This window comes from Melitaea cinxia, chromosome 14 (assembly GCF_905220565.1).
Source record: "Melitaea cinxia chromosome 14, ilMelCinx1.1, whole genome shotgun sequence".
NCBI lineage: Eukaryota > Metazoa > Arthropoda > Insecta > Lepidoptera > Nymphalidae > Melitaea > Melitaea cinxia.
Genome location: NC_059407.1, coordinates 16,415,871 through 16,432,831, shown reverse-complemented (window position 1 = coordinate 16,432,831; position 16,961 = coordinate 16,415,871). Strand labels below are relative to the sequence as shown.

Here is a 16,961-nt window from a genome sequence, read left to right as displayed (position 1 = left end):
ATTATTTAAGTCAAATCAAACGCTCTAAAATATTATAAGAAGTATTATTTTAAAAATATACCGCCTAAACTTATTTTTATTTTAATGGATATGTGAAATAAAGCCCACATTGAAACATATATAATGACAAAAATAACTAAATTTATTTTGTTCGTATTCATCTTAAAAAATTCTCGTATAGCAAAAAAGTAGTTCCCCAACAGAAGGACGTCACAATCAGAATCGAGCAACATAAAAAAAGTGTTGAAGTATATTTTGATTTTACTTCGTTTTGTTTTTCAGTTTGTTTGATTTCAAGTATGAACCCCACTAGTTTAAGCTGTATCAGTAAAATTCTAAATATTTATGAATTCCCGTAATGAATCAGACGCGAAAACATTTCCCTAATCACCCGCAATTAGTGAAGCTACTCACACAGGCTACTGACATACTCAGGATCGCTTTTACCGGTTGTTGGTACAGTTTATCGTGCAAATAAGTTACGAATAGACCTTAACAGCGGGAATATGTCTATAATATGAATTAATAAACTACATCTTTTACGCTGAGTTGCACGAAACAAAATTAAAATTTAAGTCGAGATTAAACTAATTTAATCACAAGAATTAGTTATTTAAATTTTAATTTCTTTTCGTGCAACTCGGCGTTAGAATCATATTTGCGAATAGAAACGTCATAAATATAGACGATTTCGGTAATAAAAAAAATATATCAAAAACTTTTATCTGTTGGATACCGTTATCCGTCAAATAGCATCATCTAGAGCCGGTGAAACAGGCCCTTAAACTACTGATACACACAGGCTATTGGCATACACAAGCTACTGACAGGTGTGTGTGAGCCGGTACGTGTGTACAACAAGTGTCGTGTGTATGTATGTGTGTGTAGGTATGCGCGCGCGCCGGTGCCAGCCGGTACCGATCACCAACTACTACCATTTAATAGCCTGTCTCTTAAGTTCCGTTTGTTATGAATGACTTGGAAAAATTATGTTCAAGTTTTCCTTAAGATATAACTATTAACTTTTTTTATACATAACCGTATTATTTCTCTAATTCCTGAACAATATTTTCGTATATACATATTAATATTACTTTATAGTGCCTCGGAGAGTACGTTAAGCTCTCGGTCCCGGTTGTTATCATATTATACATCATCTGATAGCGATCGTTACTCATATATCCGCCAACCCGCAGCGGAGCAGCGTGGTGAATTCGACCGTGCGTAAAGACGCAGGTAAGAGAAAGAGGATACCCACAGGAATATTACGAGCTGAATCAACCGAAAAAAATAATAATGTGGTATCAAACTACCAAACAACGAGATTTTAATCATCTTCCTGCCCTTATCCCACTTATGTAGGGTCGGCACAACATGTTTTCCTCTTCCATTCCTCTCTACGACAACGAGATTTTAAAAATTATAAAATGTATATAAGCTAGTTGTGAACGCTTCATAGTTCCTATTTATTGGATCGCATTGTTACCGTGTTTATTTATATCTATTTATGTAGATACTAATAAATGGAGAGCCGGTTTTTTTTTGTTCGGTTTTACAGCGATAACTACTGAACCTTTGAACTTAAATTATTTTAAACAATATGCCTTGAAACCTATTTAATTTTAGTAGTTCTAATAATCCGTTCTCACTTGGCAGTTTCAACAAAGGCGTCTGAAACTACGTTCCGCGCTGGTGCAAAGTAAATACATAAATGCCTCATACTCCACGGTCCCCACTAGAATTTACTCCTATGTCGGGGATCCGGGAACACAAACATAAGCACAAACGCCCAGACCACGGAAAACATCTGTATGACCAATACAAATGTATATCATGTACGTATCGAACCCGTAACCGCCAGAGCTACAGCCGCAATCCAGCGCTGTAACCGCTGCGCTAACGCATCGTCGATCGCGTTTGTATGTTTCTCAAAACAAAATACGAAACGTGTCTCAACTAATCATGACCCACATTTTATGCACGATTACATTGTTTTAAAATATAAATACTAATGTGACTTTCAATACACATGTTGTTACATTTATAATTATGTAGATAGTAAATATCACTGAGAAGCACGTAAGCTATATTATGTGCTATCACTTGCTTTTGCACTCGACTTCGTTCCCGCAGAGATGTTCGCATTCATGTTATACTATCAATGAAGGCTGTTCGCACCAAAATAAGGGTATTTGTATTGAAATCCGTTTCTTATTGCAAAGACTCTGTATATTACCATGCAACAAGTGTCGAAAAGAAAATGAAGTGAAAAAAGAGTATGTGTCAGCTCCGACGTACGGCTGGAGATTCTCTTTTAGATCGACTGTCTAAAGAGCCACAAAAAAGTTTTATAATCTAAGAAAAAGATTAACACCATCACTATAGCCTATCGCAATCCACTGCTGGACATAGGCCTCCACAATTTCGCGCAAAAATGGCGTGAACTCATGTATTACCCATAGTCACCAACAACCACCATACCCACGGATTACCATCATATCAAATGGTAAATAAACGAATCATATATCGCCATCCCCATTCTATTAGGTTCCGATAGATGGCGTTAACAAAAACGTAACGAGGCCATTCGTTCAGTAGATTTGACTCCTCATATATTTTTCGTACCGGGGACCTTATATGAGAATCGATTCTTTAGGGAGTAGAACTCGAAAAAGAACATTGTCATAAACGAACATGTCACTAACATGTCAAACAATATATTATAATGAAAAATAAAACTCTTTCAGAAATGAGGTTTCATTTTCTCATTAACAAAGGCAGAGCAGTCGGTCCCGGTTATCATAGATATGTACGAGTATGATAACGATTGTTACACATAATAGGTAATATATCTACCCGGGTGGAACAGCGACCCTTCTAAAGGGGGAAAGAGAACTATGCCCAGCAGTAGAATGTCACAGGCACAATCGTGTATAAGTGTTCACTCATTTAGTGTAGTCATCGGCTTAATAGGAATGACCAATGCCATAGCGTGATAATCGGCTATTACACAGATTTTTTTTTCGATTCCAACCAGGAGTTCTTGAGAATACCGCCTTTAACCATTTATTATAATATACTATTAGAAATATATAAGTACGTATGGATGAAATTAGCCACCTAGATAGACTTGCAACCTATATAGGTTATCATGAATGGTAATAAAACCTTCCTATTCTGTAAACATGAGTGGTCATATTGTAGGATAGATTTGCTGAGACAAACTTGCACACGAACAAAGAAAGTCAACGGTTAGTAAATATTTTTATCTTGTATAAATCGTTTCTTTGTCTGTTCATTTGTTTGATAAGTCCTTCTTTCTAGCCCATATTCTTGGACATATATTTGTGTCACCGTTTACAAATAAATGTAGAGCATTATAAATATTTGCACAAATGTGCAAATTTAACATAAAACAACATTTTCTAGATTATTTAAAAAATATATTCGTATATACTAAAATAGTTTTGCATGTGTTTGTCTGCCAGTTTATCACACACTAAAGACGGAACTTGATTTTTTTTTACGTGGGGAAAATCCATCATGGATACCCTCCGGCGCGGAGGCGCTAGAGGGTTATGTCAGACTCCTACTGACTAAAAAACCACCACTTGTGAGCAGTCGTCCGTGGGGCGAGATGGGGTCGCGCTAGGATTCACCACCTCGCCCCGAAGACGGAACTTGTTTGATGCAGCCATTTCCGATGGCGCGTTGGCGAAACGGCCACAGCAATGACTTATTGCGCTGACTGTTGCGATATACATATTTTTCGTTGTCTGGGCGTTTTATTTGTATATTGTGTGTTTCCGGACCCCCGACACTGGATTAAATCCTAATGGGGATGTTGAGTATGAGGCGCTAATATACCCGTGTGAAGCTGGGTTGGGTCACTAGTATACAATAAAGTTTAAAATCTAAGAGGGTGTCCGTGCAGAAAACGTGCTTTATCTGCGTCTATTTTGTATGTTATACATATAATGGTAGAGATATGACTCTTTGTGTATCAGTAAGACTAGCACTTGGCTAGTTTTATATGATTTTTATCATTAACTAGACGACCTGCGCGGTTTACTATGGTTATTACCCCACTTGTATAAAATGTACTATTGAAAGTTAATTCTAACTATAGTGGTCGCTCAGTGGTCGAATTTCGACCATAATTAATTTAAATTATAAGTTTAAACATTATTAACGTTCTGCTGTAAGACTATACTTATATAATAATAAATAAAAGAGTATATAATATACATGGTAGTGCGTGCAATATATTTTTTTTTTTGTTAATTTAATATATTTTGATACACAATTAAAAAATATATTAGCATTCTGCACTCCTCTATATAAACTATAAGTGTTCGTTATTTCATACTCGGCCGTCCGCACGATTTTCGTAAAAAGGGGTACAACATTTTTGCTTCACGTATTAATCTCTAATATATAAAATTCTCGTGTCATGGTGTTAAACATTGAACTCCTCTGAAACGGCTCGACCGATTTTAATAAAATTTTGTGGGCATATCGGGTAGATCTGAGAATCGGCCAATATCTATTTTTCATACCTCTAAGTTATAAGGGGGGGGGGGGGGGGTAAGCGGGTTAATAACAATATAATATATGGCAAAGAAACGTTTGCGGGGTCAGTTAGTGTATAGATATAAACATTGACGAAAACGTTAAATTTGTCATTGCCTACGTTTAAGCCACTAACAGACGCTTCGAAACTGCCAAATAGGGTGAAGACACAGGAGACTGATTCTTAAGCATTCCCAAGAAGACGCTCATTGTATTGTACTTTAGTAAGTACCATCCAAATGTAGATAATCTACATTAGTCATACAAAGAATAAGTCATAACGCAATTATGTATAGCCTACACCCGTACCTTTATCAGTAAAACTTATATACACTAAGATCATTATAATTACACTCAGTCTTGAGATTAACTCGTCAAACGAAGTCTTTAATTCTTATCAGTGTACTTTGTAATTTGTATATACACTACTCTGTTTGAACAATATAGCTATAGATTTAACTATTTGTCGAGAAACATCTAAAAATTAAGCATAGGTTGGTCTTGATCTGGAGCAGCCCGACTGAGGAAGTACGTAGACCTTACAAGAGATCACAGCCAAATATTATTGCTTTCAAGCACTGTTGTGTTCTTGTGGTTAGTAAGATGTCCAGAGCTCATCAGGGGGTAGGGTCGGCAACGCGCTTGCGATGATTCTGATGTTGCAGTCGTAAGCTACGGTAATCGCTTACCATCAGGTGAACTGTACGCTTGTTTGCCGACGAGTTATATATTTAAAAAAAATAGTTATTTTTTTTAAGAAAATCGTTATTCCTGTAATCAACATCGATGTACAATAAATATGAATATGTAAATAAAAGCGTTAAGTAAGAAATCGTGATCTCATCGGTAATAAAAATAAGTTAATTGTTCTATCAATGTCACTTTGAAACAACATCGACGGACATTGTTTTATAGTGTTCATTTATCACTCGTTTTGTTATAACAACGATTGTATTAACAGCTGGATTACAAGGTTTTAATACAAAACACAAAAATTATAAGGCTTTTCAAATCTCCATTTTACTAATTATAATTATAGGTAATATCATGGTTAATTTATAAAAGTCTACCTTATTATATTAAGAATAAAATAATTTATTACGCATATGTTTGTATATGCCGTCGTCCGACTCGGCAAACGTTGTCTTGCCGCTAAACGCTATTTAAAAATAGGGATTATAGGGGTGAAAATTTAGGATTGTATGTATTTTTCAACGCCAAATCACAATAAAACAAATAATAAATAATTTATCTAAAAATTAAAAAAAAAAATAGGGTTGGACTACCCTTGACATTTAGGGGGATGACCTACCCAATATGCACACAAAATTTCATGAGAATCGGTCAAGCCGTTTCAGAGGAGTTTAACTACAAACACCGCGACACAAAAATTTTATATATTAGATTCTGGCAAAAATCTGGCTTTAATGATTAGGAGAAATACTAAACCATACAATTCAATTGAAGTTAGGGGCCTGTAGACAGGATATGGTACAGTGAGCGATCGAGCAATGAACAGGGAAAGGAATAAATACTTTTCTTTAAGTAGGTATAAAAACACATAGCTTTTATTACAACTGAAATTATTATCATTACAAAAATATTTGAATAGTATAAATTTTAACTATTAATGACCATAGCGATATTTACTAGTTGAAATATACCGTATTATATTATTTCCTACTAGTTTTTTTTTTTACCCGAAACTTCGTTCGCATTGATTTTTTTTTAAATAAAAAATATCCTATGTTACTTCTAATACCTCCAAGAATATGTGTACAAAGTTTCATGATGATCGGTTAAGTAGTTTTCGCGTGAAAGCGTAACAAACAAACATTGACATTTATAATATTATAGGGATTAAGAATGTAGCTAACTTATCTCCAGGTTTGGTCGGTGGACTGACGTCTGCATTAGGGATACTAAGATAGAATAATTAGTTCTCTTAATGTAAGCTGCAGTAGTGTACCAAGTATACGATCACTTACAAAACTAAAAATCGGAATAACAAAAGAAAGGGCACTATAAGCCTATGGACATAACTATATATAACTATATATATATATATATATATAAACTTATCGCCAGAGACATATCAAGTATATTTGTTATTACTGTTTAAATTAACGTCCTACTTTTCTAACACGATAACTGAATCGTTTGTGGTGTAATAATATTAGTTTATGATAATAACAGAAGATACGAGCACTTAAGATTCGAGCATCAACCATCCTACTCATTTATATTATAAAATAGCCGATTCCAGCGGTTTCACACGCGCTAATTTGAGGCAAAAATGGCCCATAAGCCTTCTTCTGTAAATTGGGTATCCGTCACACAAAGAATATTTCTATTCGAACTAGTATTTCCTGAAATTAGCGCGTTTAAACAAACTAACAAACAAAGAAAAACTTTTCACTTCCTGTGTTATAATCTCGGACTAAAATTAGTCCGAAATCACTAAGTTTCTCATTAATAATATTACAACTTGGATAAGAGAAACCATTTAAAATTGTAGCTCCTGCTTTTTCCTTGTTCGTCTTCTTAGTCTGCCAATCGTTGCAGAGTAGTCGTTCAATTGTTTTTTTTAATGTGACTAGGTAGGTAAGTAGTTACCCTAGTCTACAAACCAACGCCTGCAACACCAGAAGCATCGCAAGCGTGCCCTCATTCCTCGACTCTTCTAAGGAGCTTTGGCCACTTATTATTTAGCTGTGGTTTGAGGTAGGTTCCTTAGACGGGACGCTCCAGCTTATGCAGGATATATCCTGATGTGATCTACCCCAATGAATTGTACTGTCTATCTTAGAATATATTTTAAATATTTGTCTCTGTCGCAAACTCGCGAATAGTATTTACAGCCCCGCTAGGTCGAGTATGACAGATACCTTAGAACGGCGTCCGCTCACTTCTGTCGTTAACTTAATGACGCAGAACAATGGGAAAATATTATAGTAACAATAAATGATAGTCTGACGCGAATTACCGTAATAATTCACCATTTAGATCATCTATACAAAACTCAGATAACGGTATATAGAATAAATTTGTTACATACAAAACGTACATCCTGTTAAAATTAATCTATGATGTTTCCATTATTATTTCTTTTAAAATAATAATTGTATATTTCCAGTTGCTGTGCTTAATTGATTATGTAATAATCCGGTTCGAACATACACACATTATATGTTGTAACATTCACACACGAAACACGGTCGCCTGTTAAGGTAAGAAACTTAATGCTTGTGTTATAGGTAACCGGCGACTGTTATAGCTAAAATTTTTTGACGTAAATATCATAACAGCCTATACAGTCCACTGCTATGTCCACATAGGCCTCCACAAGTTTACGCCAAAAATAACGTGAACTCATGTGTTTTGCCCATAGTCACCACGCTGGGCAGGCGGGTTGGTGACCGCAGTACTAGCTTTGTCGCACCGAAGACGCTGCTGCCCGTCTTCGGCCTGTGTATTTCAAAGCCAGCAGTTGGATGGTTATCCCGCCATCGGTCGGCTTCTTAAGTTCCAAGGTGGTTGTGGAACCTTGTTATCCCTTAGTCGCCTCTTACGACACCCACGACGTAAATATATATAGAAATAATAGTTATATAGTTAAATAAATATAAATAGCCAACAGACACACAATCAGCGGAGCAGTTTACTACTACACACCATCAGGAACACAATACTGCTTAAAAACAGTATTACTTAGCTGTAATTTTCTGTAAGGTAGAGGTACTTCCCCAGTCGGGCTGCTCCATATTTTGAGCAGGAAATTTCCTGCTGTGCCCTACCCCAGTTAATTTGTAAGCGATTCATTAAAACTTTCCCGAAACGAAGCCTTCGATAATTGCATGAAGGCGGAACCGCGGCACACAACTAGTTCACCATGACACAGCGATTTTGCACAGAGTTTAATGAACTGTCTTTTAGAGACTAGTTTATTGTTAGGAACTTTAAAACACGGTGACATCTCATTGCAATGTGTACCAAAATCACTCATCACTTCAGCCTAATACAGTCCAATGCTGGACATAGGCCTCCACAAGTTCGCGTAAAAAATAACGTGAACTCATGTGTTTTGCCCATAGTCACCACGCTGGGCAGGCGGGTTGGTGACCGCAGGGCTGTACCAAAATATTGAAGTTTAACAAAGTTTTACTAGCTGACACGCCAGACGAGATAAGCTGAAATAGAAATAAAAAACTTGATAGGCACGTCCTAATAACCTAGCGATATGAAATTTACTTCATCTATTGTCTTACGCAAATATATATACAAAACAAAACGTAAAAATCGGTTGACGGGTTTCGTAAGTAAACACCGTTACACTACATTTTTATATAAAGACTAGCTAGCCTTACTTCGTCCGCGTTGAATTTAACATAAAAGTTATTGTTCAGTTCGCAGAGTTGTAACATAAACAAATTTCTAAAATAAAAGTAGCCTAAGTCCTTATTAAATCGGTCCAGCCGTTTCAGATATTAGCCGGAACAAACAGACAGACAGACAGACAGTCAAAAAGACAGACAAAAATTGTAAAAAATGTTATTTTGGTATATGTACGCGTATACATATCCATATGTATTTAGTAAAATGCGGTTATTTTAATATTACAAACAGACACTATAATTTTATTTATTTGTATAGATGTATACATAAAATGTAGGAAATTGTTTTTTTATCTATAAGAAAAGATAATTGTTATTTATATAAATTTAGTCATATTATTTTTTCACTCATGGTTTTATTAAATTTTATTTAAAATAAAAACACGTCAGTTTTGTGATGAAACAAAAATAAAATTTATTTATTTTAATATCAAATAAACCTTTCCATTCCATAAATGCAATTCTTTTTATATTCCTAACAGGCAACCATCAAAATCACAGCCGTACTAAAATAACATTAGTGTCATTTGAATAAAACGTACTGATTTTGTCAATCAAAGAAAAATAAGCCCTAACACAAAGGATTAAGATGCAATTACAAAGAATATCGTACCTCCAACGGTGTCACTGACCCCCATAACGTCTATACAACTAACTCCATTGCTTGCATTGTTCATAATAACTATGTAGGATACGTACTGACAGGTCAATGGTTGTGAAACAAAAGAATTCTATCGTACATTCGCATACCGCATTCGCGTCTCTTGAATTTCGACAATAATATTTCAAAGCCATGATTTACCTGTACGAGACGTAGGGCCGGTTCCATACGCTGTGTATAAAATTTATCCTGCAGATAAGTAACGAATAGACTTTAACAGGGCGTCAGATATGACCTGTTTTTCCTCAATTAATAAACTTAATCTTTTACATAACATTTCGTGTAGAAATATCTCATTTTTAGTAGAATTCGATGGTTAGAAAGAATTATGTATGCGCATTTCGGAAGTACGCCCGATACTTCAAATTAAAAGCAAATATAATAATTCTGACTTGTCAAAAATGTATTTAATAATAATTACTAAAAAAATATATAAATTCTACAAAGTACGTCATTTTAAGCTGACCCATTTAACTAAATATTATCTGTTACAATTTTGCCTTGAATCAGCTTCTTTTTTTAATCAGCGATTTATTATTACGTGACAGTTATTGACAAAACAGCAATTTAGAGTAAAGTCAGCGAGTTATTAATTAAATTGATTCTGAAACAAATGTGAATAATATACGTTTAAATAAAACCAAAATAATTAACAATATTTGTTTTATCAAACGAGGTCGGCAAACAAGCGTACGTCTCACCTGATGGTAAGCGATTATCGTATCTTATAGACGCCTGCAACACTACAAGCATCGCAACTTGTTGCCGACCCAATCCCCAATCCCCCCAGGAGCTCTGGTCACCTTACTCACCAACAGGAACACAATACTGCTTGAAAGCAGTATTATTTAGCTGTGATCTTCTGTAAGATCGAGGTACTTCCCCGGTCGGGCTGCTCCAGATTTTGAGTTGGATATTTCACGCTGTGCCTCACCTCAATTACGCTTCAGCCTATAATATCCTACTACTGGGCATAGGCCTCTTTCCTCATGTAGGAGAAGGATCAGAACTTAATCCACCACGCTGCTCCAATGCGGGTGGGCGGATATATTCCCTACTATGAGTAACGATCGCTATCAGGTGTACATGATAACAACCGGGACCGACAGCTTAACGTGCTCTCCGAGGCACGGTAAGGAGACCCACACAAGGACTGCACAAACACCCAGACCACGACAAACACCTGTATGGCCAATACAAATGTGTCATGTGCGGGGATCGAACCCGCAACCGCCAGCGCAACAGGTATAGTCCATGGCTGTGACCGTTGCGCCAACGCGGCGTCACCTCACCTCAATAGTTAACAACAACTTCTAAACATATTTATATTACTCATTATTGTATAGACAGACTGATTTATTTACATGAAGATCATAATTCTTGTTTCGCAAACGAAAAAAAACCGACTTTAATTACATCGACAAGTAATACGACGTAGGTAGACGAAAAAATAGTCAAGTAAATACGCATTATCAAAGATTACTCCTAAAGTAGTCATCATATCTCGATCAAATTAAAACGGAACCCAGCTTTGGATTACAAAAAGAATCATCAATATCGGTACACTCAGTTTGAAATTTTCAAACAGTAAATACAATTACTATCTCAACAATACTTTCTGTTTTATTAAAATATAAAAATACAACAAAAAAAGTCGATGTTTCTCGTAACCGCAGTCGTAATTTCCTGAAGTTTCACTCGTCGCGTGCCAGCATAACCAATCTATACGTTACGATTAATTGTTATTACCTAATACATAACACTTCCTTGCCACGTTCGGCAATGGCTTCTTGAAAGGATTGTAAATTAAAAATTGTGATACTTTGTTTAATTATTATTTTAAATTGTTGTAGCTAGTATAGATATAGATGATATATGTATATGATATATGTATATGCATAGATGTATGTATGGCAGGGGAGCAGCTGGATGATTAAGCTCCGATCCTTCTTCTACGAGCAGAAAGAGGCCTGTGCCCAGCAGTGGGATGTTACAGTAGTCATAGTAGTAGTAGTAGTAATAATGATGATATTTTTTACGAGTTCAATTCAAATAGTCTTCAAAAGCACTGGAATTGTTATTTTATAGTTTAATTATTTAGTAATGATGAATCAAATGTGGTTAATATGAGATACCATCGATTCGCGATGTATCTTTATCGCACTAAGTAATTTTACAATAGTCATTATAATATAGGATGTTGGAAAGGGTGAACTTATCTCTAAAAGAGATCTCTTCCAGTAAACCCGAGCAACGAGTGCAGGAATAAAAAAAAAATAAACATATAAAATACATACACCACATATACACACACATACGTCTACATACATATATACATACATAACAACATACATATACTACTTATATACATCTGTAATATCATGTAACTACGCCGAAGAAGAATCGGCAAGAAACTCGCCAGTTACATCTAATAGTCATAGCATTTTATGAATCGATAAAGATACCATACAGGGTTTAAGATTATGTAGCATAATAAAAAATATATAATTATAAATACACATATTTGCAAAACATTAAACATTTTTTCAAATAGGTAGTCTGTTAACAAGTAATCAAGTCTTATAATACGAGTAGCGGTTACCGAGTTCAAGGTGATACAAACCAGTCGTATGCCATCCTCGTTGTACACTATAGGTGTAACAAGGACGGAACATGTTTATTATGCAAGAGATCGTTCGAGAATATTTTGTGAATTTTTGATAGTAATCGCTGGAAATTTTCTAGTAAGTTTTTTGTGAAATCATTGCACCGGAATTGTGCATTCGAAATATTTTAATTTTTCATTTACATTGCGAGAAATTAATTGGATTAATATTACACCGGTGTATTGCATAGGTGTCAAAACTCAAAAGACGACATTACATTAAAGACCTAGGTATATATCTAATTCTAATCCCCTTAAAATGTTATCCTTTTTAGGCGTGATATATACATATTTGTTGAACATACACACGGTCGTATGTTCCTAAATGTAACCTTTTACGTGACATTCAACCGATTTACATATTCATATAATTTTAGGATGAATATTATGTATCACCTACTTTGAATTTATTAATTTTTTTTTACGTTGGGTTAGTGTTATTTTTTTTAAATAAATCGCTGAAACGTACTTGCGCTCATAACTTAAAAAGATTTGCGCCAAATTGAATTATAGCTTCTTGTTATGTTTGTCATTATCAAAATAAGCCTTTTTTTAAAAACGATACATTTACTTAATTTCGTATCTAAGGACTACAGCAGATCAGCTAAATTTAAATAAATGTGAACGGAATTACAGATTATTTATCATCCATTTTATTGAGTTTCCATTTAAATAGGTATTCTTCAGTTCAAACAAGCCATGGCTAAATTACAAAAACACACCTCCATATAAAGATATAATTATTTTAGTCATTGTTAAGTAAAACCTAGATGTAAGCGATAATGACAATCGTAACCTACATCACAATTTCATTGGGGTCAACCACATTTCAACAACACAAACAAATGTCAACGTTATCACATTAGTTAAGAGTTTAATATCAAATACATCTGCACTACCTTAAGATATTTTCTAAGTACAATTCGTGATATATACTCGAAAATGGTCTTTATTGCAATTGAATAAGATTTGTTTTCCCGTCGGCTTGTGACGCTGTAGCTACCGGAAGTTACTCGTTTAGTGGCGACACGTCGAGACGGATCGACTTCCGGCGGTCAATGTCGAATGTGACCAATGAATCAGGGATATGACATTACCGTGTGATATTCATATAATCTAGAGGTGTGCCGCGGTTGCACTCGCGTTTTCTTGAAGTGTATAGGCCATATTAATATTTGGCTGGGTGTTTGTGTTTGTGCTGTGTAGTTCCAACTTTCCGAGCCTTCAACAGGAGTCCCCATACTAGCATTTTTTTTATTATAATCAGAGTTATGCGTAGCTAATGTTTGTAGTCAGAAATAAAATGATGTTCAAATTATTAATATTTATAGTATTAATTGTAACATCAATTTAATTGATTAAGTATAAAGACGAGTTAAAATCAAATTCGTTATCATAATATACGTATGTATTAGGAAGACGTTTCAAAATAAAAATTGTAATTAAAAATAGCAGTCAAGTAGGTTTCAAAGTCACTCTTCAAAATATGTTTTTTTTTTCATACAACTAGGCCGGCAAACAAGCTTACGGCTCACCTGATGGTAAGCGATTACCGTAGCCTCTAGATCATTGCAAGACAACCAGAAGCATTGCAAGCGCGTTACCGACCCCCCACCCCCCCGAGCTCCGGTCACCTTACTCACCACAGGAACACAACACTTCTTCTTTTTCAATCTTCTGTAAGGTCGAGGTACTTCCCTAGCCAGGGGCTGGTCCGGATTTTGAGCAGGGCATGTCCTGCTATGCCCTACCTCAGTTAAGTTTTTTGTATAATTAATTACATATATTTTAAAGCTACTACAAGAAACACAACTCAGCAAATTACTCTTTAAATAAACCGTCCACGTACATAATGTTTATCATTAAAATAACAAAAACAATAACAAAAAAAATATTCAAATTATTTTCGATAATGTATTTCCGAAACATGGTTAGTAGTAATAGATTTCCGATAAAAGTTCTGATGAAAAATTTTTAGAGTTTATACCAAAATTTGATCTCCAATAAGCAAAAGACATACACCTTTTTCTTAAACTAGTAACTGCGGAATTTCTTCCTGATTCTTCTCTGCAGAATCTACGTTCCGAATCGGTGGTAGATCCAGTTTTAATTATAATCAATAAATGAAGACAATAATGATTTTAATCCGTAAAATTAAATGCTTGTTTGAATCAGAATTTTTAATTTTGTTTTTTGATAAATAAATAAAAATTAAATTGAGTTAGATCGTTTTTAAGGAATAAGCCGTCGAGGGACAAAAATATATAAAACCGGTTTAACAAAAATAAGAATACTCCCACTATTTACATATATACAGCAGATACATATATTTAAATTTCGTCAAACACGTTTTTTCAACTGTATCTTATTTTGTCACTGTATTAAAAAATTTATTTAACACCGTCGGCTTTTAAGCAAATATAATGAAACTGAAAATGTTTCATATTTCAGAAACTAAATACTACTTATACCTACTACCTTAAAATAAAAGAGGTAGGTTTGAATATAAGAATACACATAAGAGGTCGACACCACAAGAACTGATCATTATTGATACAGAATATCGCCCTCGAAGAGAAAGCAATGTCAAAATTATTTATTACATTAAAAGCGCTCAATAAGCTACTAAACGCAAAGTGACACGAGAACTATATTGGCAAGCTATCGGTCGACAATCTAACATTTAGTACGGAGATAATTAAATCCAATATTATAAATCTGTGGTGACACCACAATAGCTCTTTTTAATTTCCTGTCATTGAATAAAATAATTTACGAATAAGATCGCATTTTCCTGTACTCCACAAATATTAAACAAAATTAAACAAGTACTATATTTAATAGCACAAGGATTTAAAATTAGTATTTGATTTGATTGATATAATTTACTAACTAGTAACAAACACATTGTTTCATTGTTTTAATTACTAAATCATACGCGTTGATGTCTTTTGAACTGGAACGTTCGTTCAACTGCGACTGTAGCTAGAATCCGCTAACTTCTTTACAAAGCTATATTTAATTATTTCGTGCTCATTTTGACTAAAACCAGTTGAAAAATTTAATGGACAAAATAATTTACAAACAGTAAATTTTTCAAAGTATAAAATGACAGTACCATTAGGTCTTTTGCATTGAAAAGAAAGCACATTTATATCGAGAAAGATGTATTTTCATATAACCCAATAAAACACTTTTTATGCTTGCTGTAATTTAAATATAGAAAAAAAAATAACAAGTTTTAATAAATTGTAAGTTAATGAGTTCTAAACAGAGCGAAACCAGTATTAACTAGTTTAGCCGGGGTCAGGGAACGTAGGGAAACCGCGACTGAGAACCGCCAAGCACGGACAGTACACGAAGCAGTTACACGAATATTTTAATCTCAATATACCGCGAGACTCGTTTTCTTTGATATTTTATATATTTTATAATGTTTAATAAATTACTCCTGCGGTCGAACAAAAACTCTATTAAATATTTGTCCGTCGACGCCTAGCGACCTCAAAAAGAAACCAATCCTTAAGTTAGCACAGTAAAGAACTTTCTCATAAGATAAAAAAGTCTACCTGCTCGAAACTTTTCAGTTTGTCGTTATAAAAATAAGTTAATATTTAAAATGTAATTTTTATTGTATTCTTTTATTATTTTAGCTTCAATAAAAACTGTGTAAATTTGAACGTTTTCGACCATTATGAAAGTGTTCGAATGTGGATTTCGAGGTTACTTTTACTGACCTGATAATCGTCTCGTGTCGATCTGAGCGGCGACCGTTGCCAGCAGCGTTACCACCGCCAGCAGCCAGCACGCCTCCCCGGCGCCCCACATCTTCAGACCACTACACACCACATCAACACCGTACACCACACTGCTACTGGCAAACACAAGCACTGATCTTAGGACAATCTTAGAAAAACCCTATCTAGTTAGTTCAAAAGTTTGAACAAATGTTGAAACGTTGGGTGGAGTCTGTTTGGCCCAATTTAATTGGTTAGTTTTTCTTGGAAAGTTTTTACGTTTTTCGAAAGTTAGTGACGTGTCGCTGCTCTAAGCGGCAACGAACTACCGTGCAACACAAGCGCGCGATAGCGACTGCCGGCCGGCTCAGGTGGGGTGGCGAACGACGCGCCGCGCACTGCCTAACGAACGAAGCGACACTTAATTCCTAAATCACGTCACAAAATATAACTTTACTATAATTTTGCATAGCTTATATCATCTTAAAAAAAATAATAATAATTGAAATGAATGAAATCAAAACTGTAATAAATATAAAATTGAAAAATGTAAGAATTCTGAAAATTTTAAAATTGCTCTCTGTTATCTAGAGCATATTTTTAAATACTAGACTAGAGATCATATAGTAATGTTCATCAGACATCATACAATAAATAACACAGTAACTGTAAAAAAAGGGGTATGTAACAATTTCCCACAAACCAAGCATCTGTTTCCCGTACTGGCAACACCGACTCACACAGGTGGTCGACAACTCGGCAGGTAGTTCGCTAGTCACTAGGAGTAAACACCCCCCGCCCCTCGTACCTCTCACCCTCGTACCCCTAGCCCCTCCCGTTCCTGGCGTCTCACAGACAGTCAAAGATCGCGACAGTCGCAGCTCCGCCATTTTTTTTTACTAACTTTTCGAAATAAAACATTACGACATTTT

General features: G+C 35.0%; 1 protein-coding gene across 1 annotated transcript in view; it reads right to left on the bottom strand.

Moving 5' to 3' along the window:
* Positions 1-16,423, bottom strand: part of LOC123659526 (low-density lipoprotein receptor-related protein 2) — a 278,192-nt gene extending 261,769 nt beyond the window's left edge. The window contains exon 1 of the mRNA XM_045594737.1: positions 16,030-16,423. Coding sequence (XP_045450693.1) covers positions 16,030-16,120 — 91 coding nt within the window. The 5' untranslated portion in view covers positions 16,121-16,423. The remainder of the gene's footprint in view (positions 1-16,029) is intronic.
* Positions 16,424-16,961: the final 538 nt, after the last annotated feature.